Source organism: Callospermophilus lateralis, chromosome 15 (assembly GCF_048772815.1).
Source record: "Callospermophilus lateralis isolate mCalLat2 chromosome 15, mCalLat2.hap1, whole genome shotgun sequence".
In the NCBI taxonomy this organism is placed as follows: Eukaryota; Metazoa; Chordata; class Mammalia; order Rodentia; family Sciuridae; genus Callospermophilus; species Callospermophilus lateralis.
The window spans coordinates 75336102-75357079 of NC_135319.1; the positions used below are offsets into that span (position 1 = coordinate 75336102).

The following is a 20978-nucleotide window of genomic DNA, read 5'->3' on the forward strand; positions in this document are numbered from 1 at the left end:
AGACAAAATGAACTATTTCAACAAATGTGAAGAATTGGGAGTTTTATGTGATAAATCATATTAACAATTTATTGAGTTACTGAAATAGAGGTATTTCTTAATGTTCAGGATTTGGATTTATATAAACAGTCTGTGCCACCCCCACCTGCCCCCCCCCAAAGAAAATACAGCTCCAGAATAGGAAAATATGGAACCCAAAGTTGGAAAGAAGTGTAATTTCTCTAGGACAGTATTATAAAAGGGGAAGTAATTCATCCTCAGTTCTTCTTACTAGTTTATATTGAGTTTATGGAGCTAAGGAATTGCCATGGAAATCTTAAAATGGAAACCACAATTTAGTATGTCTTACTAAAAACTTCTGCTGTGAATCACTGTTTTCAGTGAAGCCCCATTCAAATAGGGACTGACTAACTTAGATGACAAAGCTGCTAAGTAAGAAATGGTCTCTTTATATTGGTTTACACCTGGTGCTTAAGTTGCATATTAATAACAGTTGTTTTATCTATATTTGTCTAGTGCAGATATTATAATGTTTCCTTTTCTTTGAGTTTAAGAATGTCTAGGCTGGGGATGTAACTCAAGCGATAGTGCGCTCGCCTGGCATGCGTGAGGCCCAGGTTCAATCATCAGCACCACATACAAAAAAAACAAAAGATGTTGTATCCGCAAAGAACTAAAAAAAAAAATATTAAAAAAATTCAAAAAAAAAAAGAATGTCTAATGATTTTTTCCTCCCCTAAAAGCAAGTTTCTTGCTTCCTCTAATGTTTTATTATTTTTGTGTTTTTATTTGTTTATAAATAGTGTAGGTAAAGTTATTCAAAGGAGGAGTAGAGGAGAGGATAATTCATTATATCAGAGCAAGTTTGGGTCATTCTGCTGCAAGTGAGATATATATATATATGCTCAGTGGTTATTTTTGTGTATTACAGGCTTTTCGGGAAGACCTGGAATGCCTTATTCAAGAACAGATGAAGAAAGGCCACAACCCAACTGGATTACTAGCGTTACAACAGATTGCAGATTATATCATGACCAATTCTTTCTCAGGATTTTCTTCACCTCCCCTCAGTATGTCAGTTTTGGAGAGTTTTAAAAATTACAATTTTATTTCTACTTTGAAACAGTGTACATGTCTAGCAGCATATTCTGCTCAGGTTCAGTCCTTAAAGTTTATAGCATCTTAATACTTAAGAGTAGCATAGTGTCAAAATCTTTTTTCACATCTGTCAGGCACTTACTAGACTTTGAAGGTTACAAAATAGCTATAAGACATAGTTCCCTGCCCCAGATAAATATATTTTAATTAATACTGCAAGATAACTATAAGGAAAAAATTACAAAGCAGTCATAAGGAATTGTCTAATGAGGTTTCATGAGTCACCAAGCTGTGAGCTCAGAGTTGGAAGGGATTACTGGCTGGAGGAGATTGAAAAGACTTGGTGGGAGAAGAGAGACTTTAGCTAACCAGACTTTAAAGTATACAATAGTTAGAACTTGGTATGAAAGAAGGGTCTGGGCATTTTCTTCATTCAGTATAGCTCTTTAATGAGAGCAACAATTTGGTGAACTTGACACTGTCGGGATACTAAGAATTATAAGGTACTAAGTTCCAGAACTGTACATTATCAGCTGTGATGCTCTAGTGCAAGGGCAGGTACACAGTACAGAGAGAACTGCCAGCAGCTGCTTTAGGTTAGACTCAAGAGATGAGGGACTTTTTCCTTTCTAATTTTTCCTTTTCTTTTGTTTGTTGTCCCTTTCTCCTTTCTTTCCTTTTTTGTTAGAGATTTGTGAGTAGGATTTCAATGATTTCAAGTATTTTCCAAATAAAGGAAACAGTGTAAAGAGACATGCAGTGGTGGGAACATGCAAGGTGAGAGCATAGTTGTAGTACTTCAAGTAGACCATTGTATTGGTGCAACAGAGTCCTGGTGTGGAAGCATAGGGAGAGGAGTTGGTCTTGGACTAAGGGCTACCAGCATGGAAAGAGGAAAGCATTATGAAGAGAGACTTGCTAGGTGATAACTTAGATCTGAGTACCAGGAAATGAAAGAAACTGAAGTCAAGAAGATCAGTTATTAAAGATTCTTTGAAAGAATCCCAGTGTGAGATATACTGACCTATTAGAGGAGTGGTCATAGGCCTAAAGGGAAGAACCAATGAGAAATGCAAGTCCAACGCAGAACAGAGAGGACTGCTGTGTTTGGGGAAGGGAAGAATGATGAGTTCCCTAGTGACTGTGTTTTCTAACTTTGGAGAAATATCCTACAGCAGAAATAGCAACTCAAAAGCTGAGGCAGGCTGGGTGTGGTGGCACATGTCTGCACTTCCAGCGACTGGGGAGGCACAGGCAGGAGAATTCAAATTAGGCCTTTAGCGAGGCCCAAAGCAACTTATACCCTATCTCACAATTTAAAAAATAAAATAAAAAGGGGTGGATGTGACTCAGAAGTTAAGTGCCCTGGGTTCAATCACCAGTACAAAAAAAAGTTAGTTTGGTTCACACTTTCTATAATATTATCTGTGCCAAGCACCATTTCTAGTTACCAGGGAGTGCACTGATCAACAATATAGACAAGACTCCTTTTGTCAAAGAGACAGAAGATAAACTAAATAAATAGATGATCAGAGCAAATTGGTGCAGCCAATTTGGAAAGCAGTATGGAGATTTCTTGGAAAGCTCGGAATGAAACCACCATTTGACCCAGCTATTCCCCTACTCGGTCTATTCCCTAAAGACCTAAAAAGAGCATACTATAGGGACACTGCTACATCCATGTTCATAGCAGCACAATTCACAATAGCAAGACTGTGGAACCAACCTAGATGCCCTTCAATAGATGAATGGATAAAAAAAAAAAATGTGGCATTTATACACAATGGAGTATTACTCTGCATTTAAAAATGACAAAAATCATAGAATTTGCAGGGAAATGGATGGCATTAGAGCAGATTATGCTAAGTGAAGCTAGCCAACCCCTTAAAAACAAATGCCAAATGTCTTCTTTGATATAAGGAGAGTAACTAAGAACAGAGTAGGGACGAAGAGCATGAGAAGAAGATTAACACTAAACAGGGATGAGAGGTGGGAGGGAAAGGGAGAGAGAAGGGAAATTGCATGGAAATGGAAGGAGACCCTCAGGGGTATACAAAATTACATACAAGAGGAAGTGAGGGGAAAGGGGGAAAAAATATAAGGGGGAGAAATGAATTACAGTAGAGGGGGTAGAGAGAGAAGGGGAGGAGGGGGGAGGGGGGATAGTAGAGGATAGGAAAGGCAGCAGAATACAACAGACAATAGTATGGCAATATGTAAATCAATGGATGTGCAACTGATGTGATTCTGCAATCTGTATACGGGGTAAAAATGGGAGTTCATATCCCACTTGAATCAAAGTGTGAAATATGATATATCAAGAACTATGTAATGTTTTGAACAACCAACAATAAAAATTAATTTAAAAAAAATAGATGATCAGAGAATAGGGAGTGCTATGCAATATGGTCAGTGTGACAGAGAGCATCTAGATGGATATGTTGATTGCATGATCAGAGAAAACTCTGTAAAGGTGACATTGAAATTGAAATCTGAATAGCAAAAAGGAATGGACTATGCCAAAAATGGAGAAACTAGTACAGGAGCCAGGTGAGGAAAAGGTGGGAATGAGTTTGGCCTCTTCAAAGAATAAAAATAAAGACAATGGTCTAGAGCATGGTTTTCAAGGGGCCACAGTAGAACAAAGTCAGATCAGAAACCCAGGGCCAGATCATCTTAAAATATGGTTTTATATATGATTGGATATAAATTATATTATAATCTAATTTAGTCCTAGCTCTGAGGGGAAGCCCTTTTAAGCAGAAAGATGCTTTTAAAGACCACTGATATATTCTGCGGGAAAAATGGACTAGGAGATTTGATAATATTGTTAACAAAAATAGGAAAGTTGAGGGCTGGGTTGATAGAGTGCTTGCCTCACATGTACAAGGCCCTGGGTTCAATCCCCAGCACCACAAAAAAAAAAAAAAAAAAAAAAAAACAAGGAAGGAAGGAAGAAAGAAAGAAAAATCCCAGAGTTGGTGATCTAGTTTGGCTTTGGAAATGGAGGAAGTTCAAATTTGGGCCTGCTCAATTTGAGTTGCCGAGATCCCGTAGCAGTCAGAAATGCAGTGTGAGAGCTTAAGAGAGAGATTTGGCAGATGGACATAGAGCAGCTTCACTCAAAGCTGTGGGCATTAATTAAATAATTGTACAAGAAAGATAGGCAGAAAACAAAGAGTCCAAGGAGAAAATTTCATAAGTTCTAAGAGGAGACTAGTCAGGAAAAATAGAAATAATAAGAGAAGTGTCCTGTGAGTGTCCTAGATTCCATGGCAGAAACACAGAGCTACAGGGGTTTTGGCTGGCTGGCTGGAATGTACAAAGGATGGCAGCAGGAAAGCTATGCCCTAGTGTTCAGAGGTCAGGAAGTAGAAATTGACCAGTGTGCCTGGAATATTTATGTGGTGGCCTACAAAATGGAAGTTAAATTGGAAGGGTAGATAGAGAGTAGGAGGAAGGATAATGGCTAACTCTAAAATTTCAGAAATGTCATTATTTTGTATGACTTATATATGATTGAATCTATTTCTTTGATTAGGTTACAACATTTCAAAATTAGAAGATTTCACATTTGGGACTTCTCTTTAAAAGTTCTTATTGGTCTCACATTCTCAGGTTAAATGTAGTACTTAAGGAAACTAAGTCTGATGGTTCTATGCAGAATGGATTTATAGAGAAGGGCAGGGACAAAAAAGGGAGGGCTTATTGTAGGAGTCCGTGTGTGAGTGAAGGTCTGAACTCAGGTATGGTAAGTGAGGGACCTTGGGAAGAAAAGAATGATAGAAGATAATGACAAATTACCTGTGGTGTCCCACAGGTAAAGGTCACTCAGGATTTGAGCCTATAAGTATTGTAATGCCATCGGTATTAAAATAGTAAAGAGAAAAGGTAAGAAAAATAAGAGGAAAAAGAATGTAAAACTACTTTCAAATTCTTTTAATTTTTAAGTTATTGTGTTGCAAGAAGTTAGAAATAGCAGGCTGAAGAATGAGGAGGAGGACCTGGTCAGAGATGAAGATCAGAATGTCATTTACACTCATATGGTGGGGAGGCTTGGGGGTATATAATGTTTTCATAGAGAAAAGTAAAATAAGAAGGGAACATAATGGAAATGTGAGCTTTGACAAAGAACTACAGTCAGAGGAAGAAGGGGGAAGAGAACTTGTTGAAGAGGAAGAGAAGCAGGTAGAAAGGGGACAAGAGATCTGGGATAGCATTATTCAGGCCTGGGGAAGAATACTAGGAAAAAGGCCATGGGAAATGGTGTCAAACTATAAAGAGGTCAAGGAGAATGAAAGCTAAGCAAAAGTTGAACTTTGAACATGGCATTTGGATTGTTAGAGACCTTCAAAACAACAGAAGTCAAACTATTATTTGTATATATTCTTTCTATATCAAATGTTTTCTTATGTTTTAATAAAAGTCAAAAGAGATACAAGAAAAGTATTTTTCTGGCTGGCTGGAATGTGCAAAGGATGACAGCAGGAAAGCTTGCCCTAGTGTTCAGAGGTCAGGAAGTAGAAATTCTTTAATTGTAGGTCTTTTCATTGTAAAATTTGAAGTAACCTGTTATTAAACTTTCACCTTTGAGGTCTGTAACCATTTTCTCAAGTGATGTGACCCTTTGCTATGGTCATTTCTAAACAAGTATTAATAAAGCACCTATTACCAAGCAATCACAGAAGGTAGCTGATACTTATTTTTATTCTCAGTACATGTTTCTGAAAGCTAATAAAACATTGTATGGACTAATAAACTTCAGATTATTTACAAGACTCAGTAGAATATTCCAAGTTATTTTCTGGCATCTAATTTTCAGGTAAGAAATTATTTGACTTGAGTCTCTCACCACAATTTTTTCTCTTTTAGGTCTTGGTATGGTCACACCCATCAATGACCTTCCTGGTGCAGATACATCCTCCTATGTGAAGGGAGAAAAACTTACTCGTTGTAAACTTGCCGGCCTATACAGACTTGCAGATTTGTTTGGATGGGCACACCTGGCAAATACGTACATCTCAGTAAGTTCTTTAGTCTTTCTTTCTTTTTTTTTTTTTTAATAAAATTCCAACTAAAAGGCAACTGTGCTCTCCATGACTTGGAAGTCCAGTTTTCAAACTTTATTTTCTGAACCCAGCATACTAGTCGATAACCTCATGCTTATTTAAACCTTATCTCCCAGGGAAAGCCTACAATCCCAAGCAATCTCCCTTTACTATGTTATTCCTTTGATGTAGAGCAGTTGTAGAACCTATTCAGAAAGACACCATATGTTAGAATTGTCTCTCTCCATGCTAATTATATATAAGCATCAGTGACATTGAAAGGCATTTGGGGCAAGAAAAATAAATTGGCCAGGGAACTTTCCTCCCTGGATTTTATTTTGTTAAATATGTTTTTCCTGTTCACCATCATCTTGTTTTTACTTTGCCACGTTTGGAACCAAGACAGTATTTGGAGTGAAAAAAGTATTAAAATGTTGTCTGATGGACATGGAATAGACATGGTACAGTTTTCCAACAACCTTTCTTCCTTTTCCTCTGGCCATTCATTAGTTTCCCCTTTCCATCTCCACCTTAATTCCTTCTGAGGAAGAAATCTTGTTGTCTTTCCTACCCTTTCCCCCTTAATTTCCATATTGCAAATTAAGGTTATAATCATTACCACATTGGGTTGGATAATGTCGACATTTATTTTTTATGAGTGTAACTGACCCTAAGCAAATTTAGAACCCCAAAGTAACACTGTAGGTAAGCCCAGTAAATGGGAAAATAATGTCAGAATCTTTTAGTAAGTTCTAGAGAGTTGAGAGAAACTTAAGGAAGCTTTCATGTTGCAGACCTGGAATTTTTGTTTTATTTTTTTTTCTTCCAGATACCATATAATTATTTATCCAAAATATATTTCTGGTCACATTTACACTGCAAAATAAGAATGCCTTAGAGTAAGTTTTTCTTGATTTTCTTTTTTTTCTCTCTTCCAGGTAAGAATAAGTAAGGAGCAAGACCATATTATAATAATTCCCAGAGGCCTATCTTTTTCAGAAGCCACAGCCTCCAATTTGGTATAATTTTTATTCCTATGATACTTTTCCTGAGTTCCCTTATGCTTTCTGACAGTTTTTACCTTTTGGCACAGGATGGAACAAGAAAATGGTATGAATGGAGAAACGTTTACTAGTGAATGGTGAGGGTTTGGAAAATTATGTGGTGGTGGAATTATTAGTTAACCCATGCATGTTTGGAGGGAATCTCAGGAAATTTTTCTATCCTGTACATTCTGGAAGTATGTTTTTTAAACATAACACACAGTCTATGTGTATTCTGTAACGACATTTAAACAGTTGAAGTGGTGTGAGTGAAGGATCCAACCGAGCATTTTCTTCTTCTTGTGATTGTATTCCTAGCCACTGTCATCAGCTCATAGAACAGCTGGAGCTACACTGATTCTGGGTGATGCAGTGTCAGTAAATTCAAGTCCTTTAGCCAATTCAGTAAATGTAGATTTGACCAAACCTCTGGTGAAGGCCTTAGGTTAGTTTCTTGAAAACTGTACTTTTTGCTAAATACTAAGTTGTGTTACAGATTACCAGCTTTATAAATAAAGTGTTAGGAGAGCAAAACTATACATTCTTTTACAAATCCTTTCTGACTTCCTTTTTACTCTAATGATGGAGTTGAGGAGTTGCAACAGAGGCCCACAAAGTCTACAGTATTTACTACCTGGCCTTTTATCAAAAAGTTTGCCGCTCCCTGGATTAGCTTTTGGAACACAAACTTTGATACATATATGTTGATTAAATAATGTCTTTCTAATTTTTCCAGGTAAAAGTCAATATAATTGGAGAAGTGGTTGACCAGGGAAGCACTAACCTGAAAATTGACCATACAGGATTCAGTCCCCATGCTGCCATCTATTCAACACGTCCTGATGTTAAATGTGTGATACACATCCATACCCTTGCTACTGCAGCTGTAAGTCAGTGAAGGGCCAAAACCAATGACTCTAGAAAATGTATTTTCCATGATTTTCCCAAACCAATGCTGTACTTTCTACATTTCTTTAGACTCTGCCATTCAAAATCATATTTGAAATATTCATTTTCTGCATACCCAGAAAGCAAAAGTCTGTTGGGATCAAGTGCTACTATTCTGGGAAAAAAAAAAAAAACAGAGAGAGAGAGAGCATTTGGATTTTAAAACTAATCAGTAATAATTGGGTTATTGAGGTATTTTAGAGCTAACTTGTTCCATAATATTTGACACATCATTTAAATTGAGTTGTATCCCCTACATCGTTTTGGGATGGGTTGCAGTGGTGACCATAATGAATAGACCAGTGCTTTATAAGCTGCCTAAATAATCAGATTTGTATGAAAATATATGTAGTAACTAAATGTGTTATCTTGGTTTGGTCCCAATCAAATAGGTCTCCTCCATGAAGTGTGGGATCCTTCCAATTTCTCAAGAGTCCCTTATCCTGGGAGATGTTGCCTATTATGATTACCAAGGATCACTTGATGAGCAGGAGGAGAGAATTCAACTGCAGAAAGTTCTGGGGCCAAGTTGTAAGGTATATAGTAGAGTCTCCATCTAAAGAGCTATTTTCGTTGCTGCTGCTGTTGATGAAAGCAGTGTGAGCTATGCCAGTTATTTAAAGTGATTGCTTTGGGGATTCTATTTTAGGTGCTGGTACTCAGGAATCATGGAGTGGTAGCACTTGGAGAAACAGTTGAAGAAGCTTTTCATTATATTTTTAATGTGCAGATAGCCTGTGAGATTCAGGTAGGAAAACTTATTCCCCCCTTTTTATTGCTTCGTTATTTACCCATTTAGTTGGATTTTATGTTTACTTATTTCCAAAGCCCAATTGATTGGCAGGTTTTTATTTTGCTATTTAAGAGAATTTCTCCTCTACTTCACTGAGTTGGCAACCTTTTTTATTTATCTCTTGAATTGAAAATAGAAGGAAACCAAATCAAAGTTCACATACACACAAATCTAAGTGTTATAAACATCATTTGTCCCACAGTCCTACTTTATCTTTCACCCTCTAGTGGTGGTACTAATTGAGAAACAAAGGCAGCCACAAATCATCAAAAGTCAGATGTAATGTGGTCACTTTTGTAAAGAAAAAAAAAAAAAGACTAGTGCCAGAAGTTTTGTGAACTCAGGCAGTTTCTAACAGTTCCACAGCCTCTTTATTATAATAGGCTGGATATTTACTAACTACTTTTTCCCACAGAGAAGCTGAGTACATGTAAAGGCTCAAATTTCCCTCTTAAAGAAAATCAAGCAGATTCTCTTGAATCAAATGGTGGTAATTTAATTTATTGGAAGGGTCTCAAAAAAAGGAAAAAAAAAATCTTATACCAGCTTTAACTTAATAACCAACTTCTTTTTTATTTTAATGATCCCTCTTCTCAAATGGAGCAATGAAAAGTTTAATTAAGACAATGAACTGATGACTCCTGTCTGAATATTCTTAAATTCAAAGTGTAGTATCTCTATATTCCTTTAAACAAATGTTAACTAGATAGCCATGGGAAAACTTCTTTTTCAGATAGATGAAAAAGATACTTCACCTGCCTGCTTGTGTAAGAGTGTTGCTTTTCCTTTGCTTTAGTAGCCTCAACGAGTGTTGTAGCTACTTGCCAAATGAAAATTGTGCTTTTTTTGAAAGTAAAATACCTATTACAGTCTTTTCAGTTTTGAGTGTGTTTATTTTACCATTGATAACAGGTACGGGCCTTAGCAGGGGCAGGTGGAGTAGACAATCTACTTGTACTGGACCTTCAGAAGTATAAAGCTTTCACTCACACTGTAGCAGCATCTGGAGGAGGAGGTGTAAATATGGGTTCCCATCAGAAATGGAAGGTTGGCGAGGTTGAATTTGAAGGGCTGATGAGGACTCTGGACAATTTGGTAGGTGAAAATCAAACACAAACTTCATATTCAAAGGCAAAGACTTCCATCTCCCTTTGATTTTAGAACATGGCTCCTTACTCTTCCAGGAGTAAGAGTAAGGAGTCCAGGACTACAGTCTGACCCTATGGACGTATTTCAGTATGAATTAACCACATTTTTAAGAATCAGCAAGATATGTAAATGTGATCTTTTTTTTCTTCAAGAATACAGTACATTGTTATTGAGTATAGTCACCAAGTCTCATAATATATCTCTTGAGCTTAATTCTCCTAATTGAAATTTCGTATTCTTTGCCTAACTTCTCCCCATCCCAGTTCCCTTATATACACCATTCTACTCTGCTTCTATGAGTTCAGCTTTTTTAGTTTCTGCATGCAGTTGTCTTTCTGTGCCTAGCTTATTTCTCTTACCATTATGTCCTCCAGGTTCATCCATATTGTTGCAAGTGGCAGAATTAATTTCTTTTTTAAGATTTTATAGTGTCCCATTGCGTATTTGTACTACATTTTCTTTATTCATTCATTCACTGATAGTTACACAGGTTGCTTCTCTATCTTAGCTATTGTGATTGTTGTTGCAATGAACATGGGAATGTAAATGTTTCTTCAGCACACTGATTTCAATTCCTTTGTATATCCAGTAGTGGGATTGCAGGATCATATAGTATTTTTATTTTTGATTTTATGAGAAACCACTATATTGTTTTCCATACATAGTTTACATTCCTAATAGATGTGGCTTTAATTTGCATTTGTCTGATGATTAGTGATATTGAGTGTTTTTTCAATACCTGTTGGCCATCTGAATGTTATCTTTTGAGAAATGTTTTTTTTTTTTTGGTCCTTTGCCCATTTTTCAATTGGGTTATTTCTTTCTTTTGCTATTTAGTTGTTTTAGTTCATTATAAATTTTGGACATTGGGCTGGGGATGTGGCTCAAGCGGTAGCGCGCTCGCCTGGCATGCGTGCGGCCCGGGTTCGATCCTCAGCACCACATACAAACAAAGATGTTGTGTCTGCCGAAAACTAAAAAAAAAAATAAATGTCAAAATTCTCTCTCCCTCTCTCTCTCTCTCTCTCCTCTCTCTCTTAAAAAAAATATTTAAAAAAAAAAATTTTGGACATTAACCCCTTGTCATATGCATGGTTTGGAAAATGTCATTGTTTTACCCTCTTCCATGAATGATCAGAAGGCAGAGTGCTTTTAGACCCAGAAACAAAGACTTAAATGAGTGCTGAGATTTGGTTTCCCCGAAAGCCATATTGTCGGCAGAAAAATGTGTCTGGTCAGCAGTTTAGAAATTACCTTTGTCAGAAAGAGTTGTTTTGAGTGGAAATTGCAGTGCCAGCTGCAATCAGTTTTAACCAGATCTCAAAATTTGCTTAATTTCAACTCTAGTTTTATATGTAGGTTATATGGGGTTTAGAAAGATGTTTTCCCCTTTCTATGTTTTGTAACAAAGAAGTCTTTTTGAATCTTTGTTTAAAGAAATAGACTGCAAATGCTGTGTTGATACAGGTTTGATTGCTTCAAATGTGGTTTTTTCCCCCTCCTTTAGGGGTATAGAACCGGCTATGCTTACAGGCATCCTCTCATCCGAGAGAAGCCTAGACATAAGAGTGATGTGGAAATCCCAGCAACTGTGACTGCTTTTTCCTTTGAAGATGATACAGTGCCACTCTCTCCTCTCAAATACATGGCACAGAGACAGCAGCGTGAAAAAACAAGATGGTTGAACTCACCAAATACTTACATGAAAGTGAATGTGCCTGAGGAGTCTCGAAATGGGGAAACCAGTCCCAGGACCAAAATCACAGTATGCCACTATTTTACATAGTTTGCCTTTTGAAGTATTTTGCCTAATTAACTCATGAATTGAATGTCCTATTAAATTATTAGGAAAGTATAGCATAATGTTAAAAATAATATTGCTACCATTTACTAGGTATTGATTGTAAGGTACTGCTCCAAGTGCCATTCAAGAATGATCTCATTTACTTCTCCTAATATGATTGAATGCTGTTTTTCTCCCTACTTTTCAGATGAGAAAACCAAGGCAAGAAGGACTAATAGTTTTTTAATGATAAAGTTAGGGCTTGAATGCCAACCGTCTGACACAAGTCTAGCCTTACCAACTACATGATACTGCTGTGTAGTTTGTCTTATACCTGTGAATCAGAACTATAAAAGTTATAAACACCAAATCATTCCAGAGTTGCATGAATTACTATACTTTGTTACCATTAGGCAATATCTTGTAGTTAGAGAAATGGGTTATTTTCTTTTTTAGAATTTTGTTTCAGATTTGGTTTTTGGTGGAGTATTTACCACCAAATTTTCTCTAGCTGTTCAATATTAGTTCATCCTGTCATATGAATCAGTGACATTCAATATGGAAAAGCCTACATAGGCATCAAAGGGTTTTTTCCCTGGCCTATAAGATTTTTTTGTCTCCAATAAAAGAACATAATTAAATGCATAAGTTCTCCAGAACTCACTTTATTAGCAGAGATTGGTGGTCAGCCATAATTACTCTTGTTAAATATTAGCCTTCTCTATGGGTTATAGTGTGGAATAAATGAGAATTAGTTAAGGTCCTTCCAACCCTATGGTTCTATTGTGTTGTGTACTACAAGATCACACCATCATAAAATGATGATTACTGCCTTTTTCTGTTAGCCAAAAATAAGAAGCAAGGTCTGGAAAACTATATCTTAAGAGATTGCTTGAGTCCTTTTCAGTGATTTCTTGACCATCCTCATCTGATGAAATTCAGTTCAAGAGAGAGAACTCTGAGTGTGAGTTAAGACAAGATCACACTCTGGAAATAGTTTCTGCATTGTGTTTTTAGGTATCAAGAGGAGAAAGTTCATTTAGCAGTGTAATTGAGTATTAATGTGAATAGTAACAGCATTTGTTCACTATTTTTTTTAAACTGAAGTGAATGCTTTTGTGAGCTTTTTTCGTAACTGATATGTGGTATAAATCAATTGACCACTAAGATACTGCTTAGTGAAATTCTTCAAAAGATTGGTGATATATGCCTCCCATGAGACTATTAACAGTTATTGAGCAGCTGCAATTATCTTCTTAATACTTAGAAGCTTCATTCTAAGAAATTTTTTATTCTTTAGTGGATGAAGGCAGAGGACTCCTCCAAAGTTAGTAGTGGAACACCTATCAAAATTGAAGATCCCAATCAGTTCGTCCCTCTAAACACAAACCCAAATGAGGTACTAGAAAAGAGAAATAAGGTAAGATGTGGTCCTAATTGAATATAATTAGTAATAAATATAGGAATACAGAAAAAAATTTGACTCAGTAATTGTAGCTTATATTGAATACCTGCAGCCCTGTGTTAGTCATTGCTGAACATAAGGAAGAAGTATTAAACATATTTCTGCCTTGGAGTGTGTTGGCATTAAAGGGAAAGTGCAGTTCTCTAACTGTATAAAATGATAGGAAATCACCAGCCAAGAGGGTAACAGAGAATGATGTGAGGGTTAAGATGGTGAAAGGGATCTTCACAGAGGTTGGCATTGAAGAGACTCTTACTAAGAAGTTTCCAATAATAAGCTTTTAGGAAAAGAGTAGGCAAAGGTCATCTGCACTGTTGCCCCCAAGAACTTGTTATTGTTTCAATTCAGATTCGAGAACAAAACCGATATGACTTGAAAACTGCAGGACCACAGTCTCAGCTGCTGGCTGGAATTGTTGTGGATAAGCCTCCTTCTGTAAGTCTGAAGAACTATGATTTTTGTTTTTGATCTGCTACATAATTTTTTTTGTTTTTTAAGTAGGAACATTTTTACTAAGGTTAATATAAGTACAAGTTAAAAAGTCAAGTAATCCATAAGACTTACAATTCCAGGGGCAAGCACTTTCTGTTCTTTTAGCATTTACCTTCCTGTTTCTAAATAGCATCTTTATTCTGCTTTCTCTTAGTTTATCAGTTTTTAAACCTTGAGTATATTTCATCAAATTTCAAATAGCATTACTTTGTATATCATAAGAGAGAAAAAACACTGCTAATTATATTGTAAGAAGCCATAAAATTTTAAGGTAATTCCCATTTCAGAGAAAGAAACTTTATCTTAAAAACAGTATGGCTGGGTGTGGTAGTGCACACCTGTGATTCTAGCTACTCAGAAGTCTGAGGCAGGAGAACCCCAAGTCCAAGATCAGCCTCTGCAACTTAGTGAGACCCTGTCTAAAAAAGTACTGGCAATGTGACTGTGTTGTCAAGTGCCCAGGGGCACTTATCTTTTTAATACTTAGAAGATAAATAAATAAAAAGTAGTTACACCTCTTATGGAAGATGAGGATTTAACCAGTTCACACAAAACTCTTTTTGCCCAAACCCCATTCTCCAGTGAAGTGAATAGGGAAGGGGACTTTGAAATGTGTTTTCTTCTTATTTTTAGGCTTTTAAATTATCCCCTATTTTCAGCTTTTCCTCACCTGCATCTTCTGTGATACCTGATGCCTCTGGTTTCTGAGCCTTACTAGACCTAAGCATGCTTCTCATTTGCACCATTCTTTGTAGGACTGAGACTTCAACCCTACCCATTCTTCTACCTATTGTTCATCTTCCAAACCTGAATTAACATTTCTCACACTTTATTTTCTCTTTTCCCCCACTGTTCCTGTACTGTCATGTAGAGGAGGTTTGGGGAGGGACCAGAAATAAATGCAGAAGTTCATTCTGCCAGATATCACTGAAAATCTTATTTATCTCTTTCTAGGAGAAAATTACTAAAAATTTGTTTTTATAGCAAATTTAAAGAAGTCCTATTTTCAATTTTATTTTTTGGTGGTGCTAGGGATTGAACCCAGGGCCTTGTGCATGTGAGGCAAGCACTCTACCAACTGAGCTATATCCTCGGTCCCATACATTTTCATTTTTTTAAGGCTATTTTTACAAAGGTTTTTGAAATGGAGCAATTATTGATTTCTTAGCTATGTGAGACTTATTAGAGCTTGTCTTAGTTTTGTTTTATTCATGTATGTATTTTACCAAGGATTTGCACTTACCACTGAGCCACATCTCAGCCTGTTTTTTTATTTTTTTATTTTTTATTTTGAGATAGGGTCTCGCTAAATTGCATAGGGCCCTGCTAAGTTGCTGAGGCTGACTTTAAACCTGTGATCCTCCTGCCTGTCCACCTCCTGAGCTGCTAGAATTACAGGTGTGTGTCACCACACCTGGCTGTTTTAAAAAATAAAGATTAGTAGTGTCTAGGAGTATAACTCAGTGGTAGAGCACTTACTTAACATGTACAAAGCAAAGCCCTGGTTTCAATCCTCAACACCACGAAAATTAATTAATTCACCTATACAGGCTTATCAAAGAAACATGCTGACAGTTTTAGTCCATTGAATCAGTAGTCCAGAGCATTAATCTAATTAAGAGTATTATAAACAAAGTATGTTCATCATTTTTTATGATTATTGTGGAGTGGGGCATCACATACATCATAAATACATTTATGTGTTTGTGTATATGAGGATATATAAATAAGTAGGTAGAAAGATATAAGTAAAATTCTTGGCAACGAGTCTGATTTTTTTCCTTTGTAAGACCATGCAATTTGAAGATGAGGATCATGGCCCACCAGCTCCTCCTAACCCATTCAGTCATCTCACAGAAGGAGAACTTGAAGAATATAAGAAGACAATCGAACGGAAACAGCAAGGCCTGGAAGGTTAGTTGACTTGGGGATTAAGCATAGGATAACCACACACTGATAACAGGAGAACCACTCAAATTGGATGAAAATGTTCAAATAGTTTTGAACATTTCATGGTATATGGCTTTTTAAAAACTTTTGTTTTGAAATTATTATAGATTCACAGGTATGTGGTTTTAGTGGTTTATAAAATCTTCCTGGGTATCTGAAGGTACCAGCATGGTCATTTCAAAATCAAAATTTAAAATAAATTGGTAGAAGTTATGTGACTTTTCTTAAGTGCATGAGCACTCACTCTAGCACAGTTCAGTCTTTCTGACTTTGAAACTCTTAGTAGGCAGTCTGTTAGTATTATAGTAAGAATTATTCATTAAAACAGTCTAGCTAATTTTTTTTAGCAGGGGTTCTCAATCTTGGGTTCTTGGATAAGCTTCAGATAGTCTTCTGAGCCACCTGGAAAGCATATGCTTAATTGTGTATGATGTAGGAGTTTAGCCTGGAGGAGTAAGAAGTTTGTGACCCCAAAAGAGGGTAAAAGATTCTGCTTTAACTCATTCACAGCATAGTTTTACCCAAAGCAAAACAGAAGCCAATAGGTAAAGACTTTTTGTCCATGTTAGATATCCTATAGGAAGAGCTAATGATGACATCTGGATCATTCAAGGAAGAACCATTTTCATCATTGTTATAGTGCCTTTGTCATAAAATCAAATCTTCCTAACTCAATAATGTACTCACACTAAATGTTCTAAGTGGTATATTGAACTTGTTTATGCTGATGTAAGGATAGAAGCTACTGCTATTTGGGGTCTTTTGTAAAATGTCCTCTTTAATTTTTCATTTTTTGAAAGCCTAAAGATGCCAGGTAACAAATACTGTACTATAAAACCATCACCTTTTATATATCTACCTTTGTAAATAGTTTCTTCCACATTCATTATGACCTCCTGAATTAGCTCACTAATATTGCTCTGACAGAAATCACTAATTGGATATTGTTCAAAAATCAGTGAAGCATTCTACCTCATTAATGTAGCAGCATTGGTGAGGCTTCATTGTTCTTTTCATCTGGCTGCTCAGTACATTTTGGTTTTCTAACATTAGCAAAAGCTAAATGCACACACATTATTTGCCTGGGCTGCCAGTAGCCATGCTTCCTTTGTAACCCTATATGTAAAATTACTATTAGTGGCAGAAAGTTTTAATACATTAATCACCTCTTAGTGCCTCATTATGGATAGGTGGAATAACCGTTAGCATGCAGACTCAGCTCAGAGCTGAAAAATTTCTCATCTCTGTGTATGCAGGTATTCGATGAATGCACTAACCTCCCTGAACTCTTATGCTTCTTTATTTTGTTTGCATGGCTTTTAACTAAACTCTCATCCAACAGATGCTGAGCAGGAATTACTTTCAGATGACGCTTCATCTGTTTCACAAATTCAGTCTCAAACTCAGTCACCGCAAAATGTCCCTGAAAAATTAGAAGGTATTCAATGTAATTTCCCATAGCATTCACTGAGTAGTCTTGAGAGTCTACCCCTGTCATTTGTTTTCATGTAAGAAATTGAACTGATTATGGTAAATTCACCATGGTTTTTAGCTAAAATATCACAGTAATTTTATATTATTTACTAAATGAGGTGCTACTTTTGTTCAGCCATTGATACTTTAATCTGAATTTTGGCAACCCATCATTCTTAAGAATTTGTGGAATTAAAATTGGCTTGTCATGCATCTTCCAATGAACAGCATGAAATCTTTTTCAGTTTTGATTGCCAAATGACCCCAAAACTAAATAAAAATATTTAAGTTGTCTTCCTCCTTTATACTAACTTAAAATGAAACTATAACAGTTATGTATTAAACCAGAATTATCTAGCTTTTACTTTTTGGATGAACAACTTTGTTCTCCACCCCTTTATATCATTTAAGAAAATTAGCTTCATGCTAATAGAGCCATGTTTATTAAAATAATCATCTGTCTTCATCAGAATTAAAGTAATTTCTTAATACATTACTAAAATCTTTCAGTTTTGCAAAATAACACAGAAATGTTAACTATGTAAAATAACCCCCCAAAACCCCTCCCCTTTTGTAGAAAACCATGATCTATTTTCCAAGAGCTTCATCTCCATGGAAGTGCCTGTCATGGTAGTAAATGGCAAGGATGATATGCATGATGTTGAAGATGAGCTTGCTAAGCGAGTGAGTAGATTAACTACAAGCACCACCATAGAAAACATCGAGATTACCATTAAGTCTCCAGAAAAAATTGAAGAAGTCCTGTCACCTGATGGCTCTCCTTCAAAATCACCATCCAAGAAAAAGAAGAAATTCCGTACTCCTTCTTTTCTGAAAAAGAACAAAAAAAAGGAGAAAGTTGAAGCCTAAATAAAATCTTTTTTATAATTTTTATTACTATAGTGTGACATTGCACATTTAAATACCACATTTAAGTTGATCATTAATATACAGTGGTAGAACAGATTTGGGGGTATGGAGCAAACTGGACTTTAAGAACTGGAAAGAGGTTTTACTAAAAGAAAAACATTATGAAAAAACTTTCAAATTCATCTCTTATATGTCCAAAAATGACTGAATTTTTTAAAAGTTGATAGTTTTAATTAGCTCTGCCCTCTTGAAGAAGTATTTTAATTCACCGCAAACAGATATCTGTCTGATTTATTTCAGACCTTCTGTGTAATATCTGTTGGAAAGAAATTGCCAATGAACAAGTGAGAATTTTTATTTCTCAACACCTGCTTCACTTGGTAATCAGATTATAATTTTTTACCATGATTATTGACTATATCTTTTGGGTCCCCATTATTTCAATGGGCATTAACAGAATGCTTTAAAAGCTTCTAAGACAAGAATCTATAGCATTAGTATACACTGGCACATAATTTTTTAAAAAGTTTTAAAGAAAAGATTCATTTGAAATTTTATTCATAGTATAAAATTTCCTCACCTGAAATAACTTTGTTTGCCAAAAAAAAGTCATTTTAATAAACTATAATTTTTGAAAACTTCCTTTTTTATTAGTTTAGAAAGCCCCTTATTTTTCAAAAAAGGGGATTTTATACATATAACATGGGTTATTTAGTTTAACTCTGGCAAAAACGATTTTTGTATGTTGAGATGTTTGTATACCATTCAGTATAAAAGTGTCATATGCATATTAGCCAATCATTTAACAGTAGAGCCTATTTGAGACTGCTTGGTACTGAATATACTTAAATATAATTCAAGAATCCAGGGATTTGGTATCAAACGGGGATTGGAGCATATATTTAGATTCATATTTGAACCTTATAATGTATTTTTCTCTTAGTATTGCTAACGAATGAATAAAATCTTGTAAAGTAACCAAATGAAAAGAATGAAAGGGGAAGTGAAAAATTAAGGGAACAATAGGTGGGATGTGAAAAGAATTCTAGTGTAAGAATGATTCATATTCACAATGGTATATATAGTGATTTATTGGAAATAGGTCCCAAATTTCTAAAATCCTGCTTCTCTGCCAAAATCGATGTGTTGGTTGATATTTGAGTTTTAAAAAGGTCAAATCCTTCTAACGTGTGTATCTTTAGAGAGCAGCCGAGGAAGAAATCAGTAAGTCCAATCTCACCACTGAAAAAACTACCACTTTTTTATTTTTACAAACCTTTTTTATCTTTTCATTTAACTTTCTTTCTAATGTAAATACAAATTTAAACCTAGACTTAATATAGTTTTCCCCCCTTTTTCCAAGTGATGTCACAAATCTGTAAAATCAATGATCCAAAACAGTCAGTGGGTAAAAATAATCCAAAGTGTTCTGGAAGGTAAGCTGGCATGTTCAAAATCACATTGACTACAGTGTGTTCTGGGCTGGTTCTGTGTGAATGTGAAGCAGAATTGAAACAAAACCTGGAAATGTCATTCTAGATCTCACTAACTACTGGAATCAGTGTTCTAATCTCTTAGTGGAAACTTTCAGTTGCTTAACTGTGTATTTGAGGATTGTTTTATGTTCTACATCATTTGTTGTATTACAACATATGTAGAAACAGTAACCTGTGAACTATGCTTTTCCATAACTTTTTAAAAATATATATATCTAAATGAATGCAATGTGCATAAATATTTTTTAAATGCCACAGTAAACTATTGCACCTTTTGCTAATGCCTCTATTTACTTGCTTTGGCATATGAATGAGCCAATGAACCTGTGTCCTGTGGAAAAATGTATAAATGTTATCTGATATTTCTCTTAGATGTTATGCTAATTAATGTTAAATCACAAATAAACAGTATTTTAAATATATGGATTTGGTATCACAGGGTTTCCATTCGGGATTACTTACTTAGCTGCATTTTGTGGTCTGTTGGTAATTGTATTTTCAAGTTAGTTGAAAATTTACGTATAAAACATAGATATATGAGACCTTCCTCATTTCAGCTCATTTAGACAGAAATATTCCCTAAAAAAACTATTTTTTTTCCTATTTTTTGATAGGTATGGTGGCCTTAGGATTCTGATAATCTCAATTCTACTATTCATATTCATCAATGTAGAATAGAAGATGTTGTAAGATAGGAATTCAGTGTATACATTACCTGTCTTTGACTTTGAACTTATTATATAAATAATATTTTTTAAAATAGCAGAAAGACTAGAAAGTAATTTACCATTCCACTATATTTACATTGAAAATACTCTTCATTGCCTTTCACCTCTCATCCAGTTATATGTGTATTTTCTATGTTGACAATCGTGGTGTTAATGTGATTTTTGGGTTCCTTTTCTACTTAATGTAAAATAACCCACCCTAGATTTTTAAACTAAAATCCCTTATGTGAATAATTTCATGTGATTTTTTTTCCTACCCTGTCCTATAAATAGAGTGCAAGGGGGGAAATTATGTTAATTGAGGGTTCTGGTTAATCGAAGTTTTTAACTATAATTACTATTATAAAAATGAAGGGCTTGGGCAAAGAAGAATAGATTCATAGTCTTGGGCATATTTAATTATTACCTTGGCTTGTAAATAACCCTGTGGTGAAAAATTGCTGTTTTAGAAAGATGCTCATTTCAGAATTGCCTTCCATAAAGCAACAAAGACCATTATCTTCAGTTCTCCCTTGAGAATCAATGTAATTTGAGAAGCAGTCACCTATGCCCTTTCTTTTATCAGTATTTTCATTCAGCAGGAAATAAAGAGAACTGAATGGGTAAAATTGTGGCCACACTGGTTTATTTTAACATTTGCCC

General features: G+C 35.5%; 1 protein-coding gene across 8 annotated transcripts in view; it reads left to right on the forward strand.

Moving 5' to 3' along the window:
• Add3 (adducin 3) overlaps window positions 1-20030 on the forward strand; it is a 114630-nt gene extending 94600 nt beyond the window's left edge. For 6 of the 8 annotated variants that reach the window (XM_076835041.1, XM_076835042.1, XM_076835036.1 and 3 more), the window contains 12 exons: window positions 932-1070; window positions 5971-6122; window positions 7085-7165; window positions 7926-8075; window positions 8530-8673; window positions 8787-8885; window positions 9843-10025; window positions 11587-11844; window positions 13163-13282; window positions 13676-13762; window positions 15610-15733; window positions 17820-20030. In XM_076835041.1, the coding sequence (XP_076691156.1) occupies window positions 932-1070; window positions 5971-6122; window positions 7085-7165; window positions 7926-8075; window positions 8530-8673; window positions 8787-8885; window positions 9843-10025; window positions 11587-11844; window positions 13163-13282; window positions 13676-13762; window positions 15610-15733; window positions 17820-18112 (1830 nt within the window). In that variant the 3' untranslated portion in view covers window positions 18113-20030. Of the gene's footprint in view, window positions 1-931; window positions 1071-5970; window positions 6123-7084; window positions 7166-7925; window positions 8076-8529; window positions 8674-8786; window positions 8886-9842; window positions 10026-11586; window positions 11845-13162; window positions 13283-13675; window positions 13763-15609; window positions 15734-17111; window positions 17208-17819 lie in introns of all 8 variants that reach the window. The other 2 variants (XM_076835045.1, XM_076835044.1) reach the window with 2 other exon arrangements.
• Window positions 20031-20978: the final 948 nt, after the last annotated feature.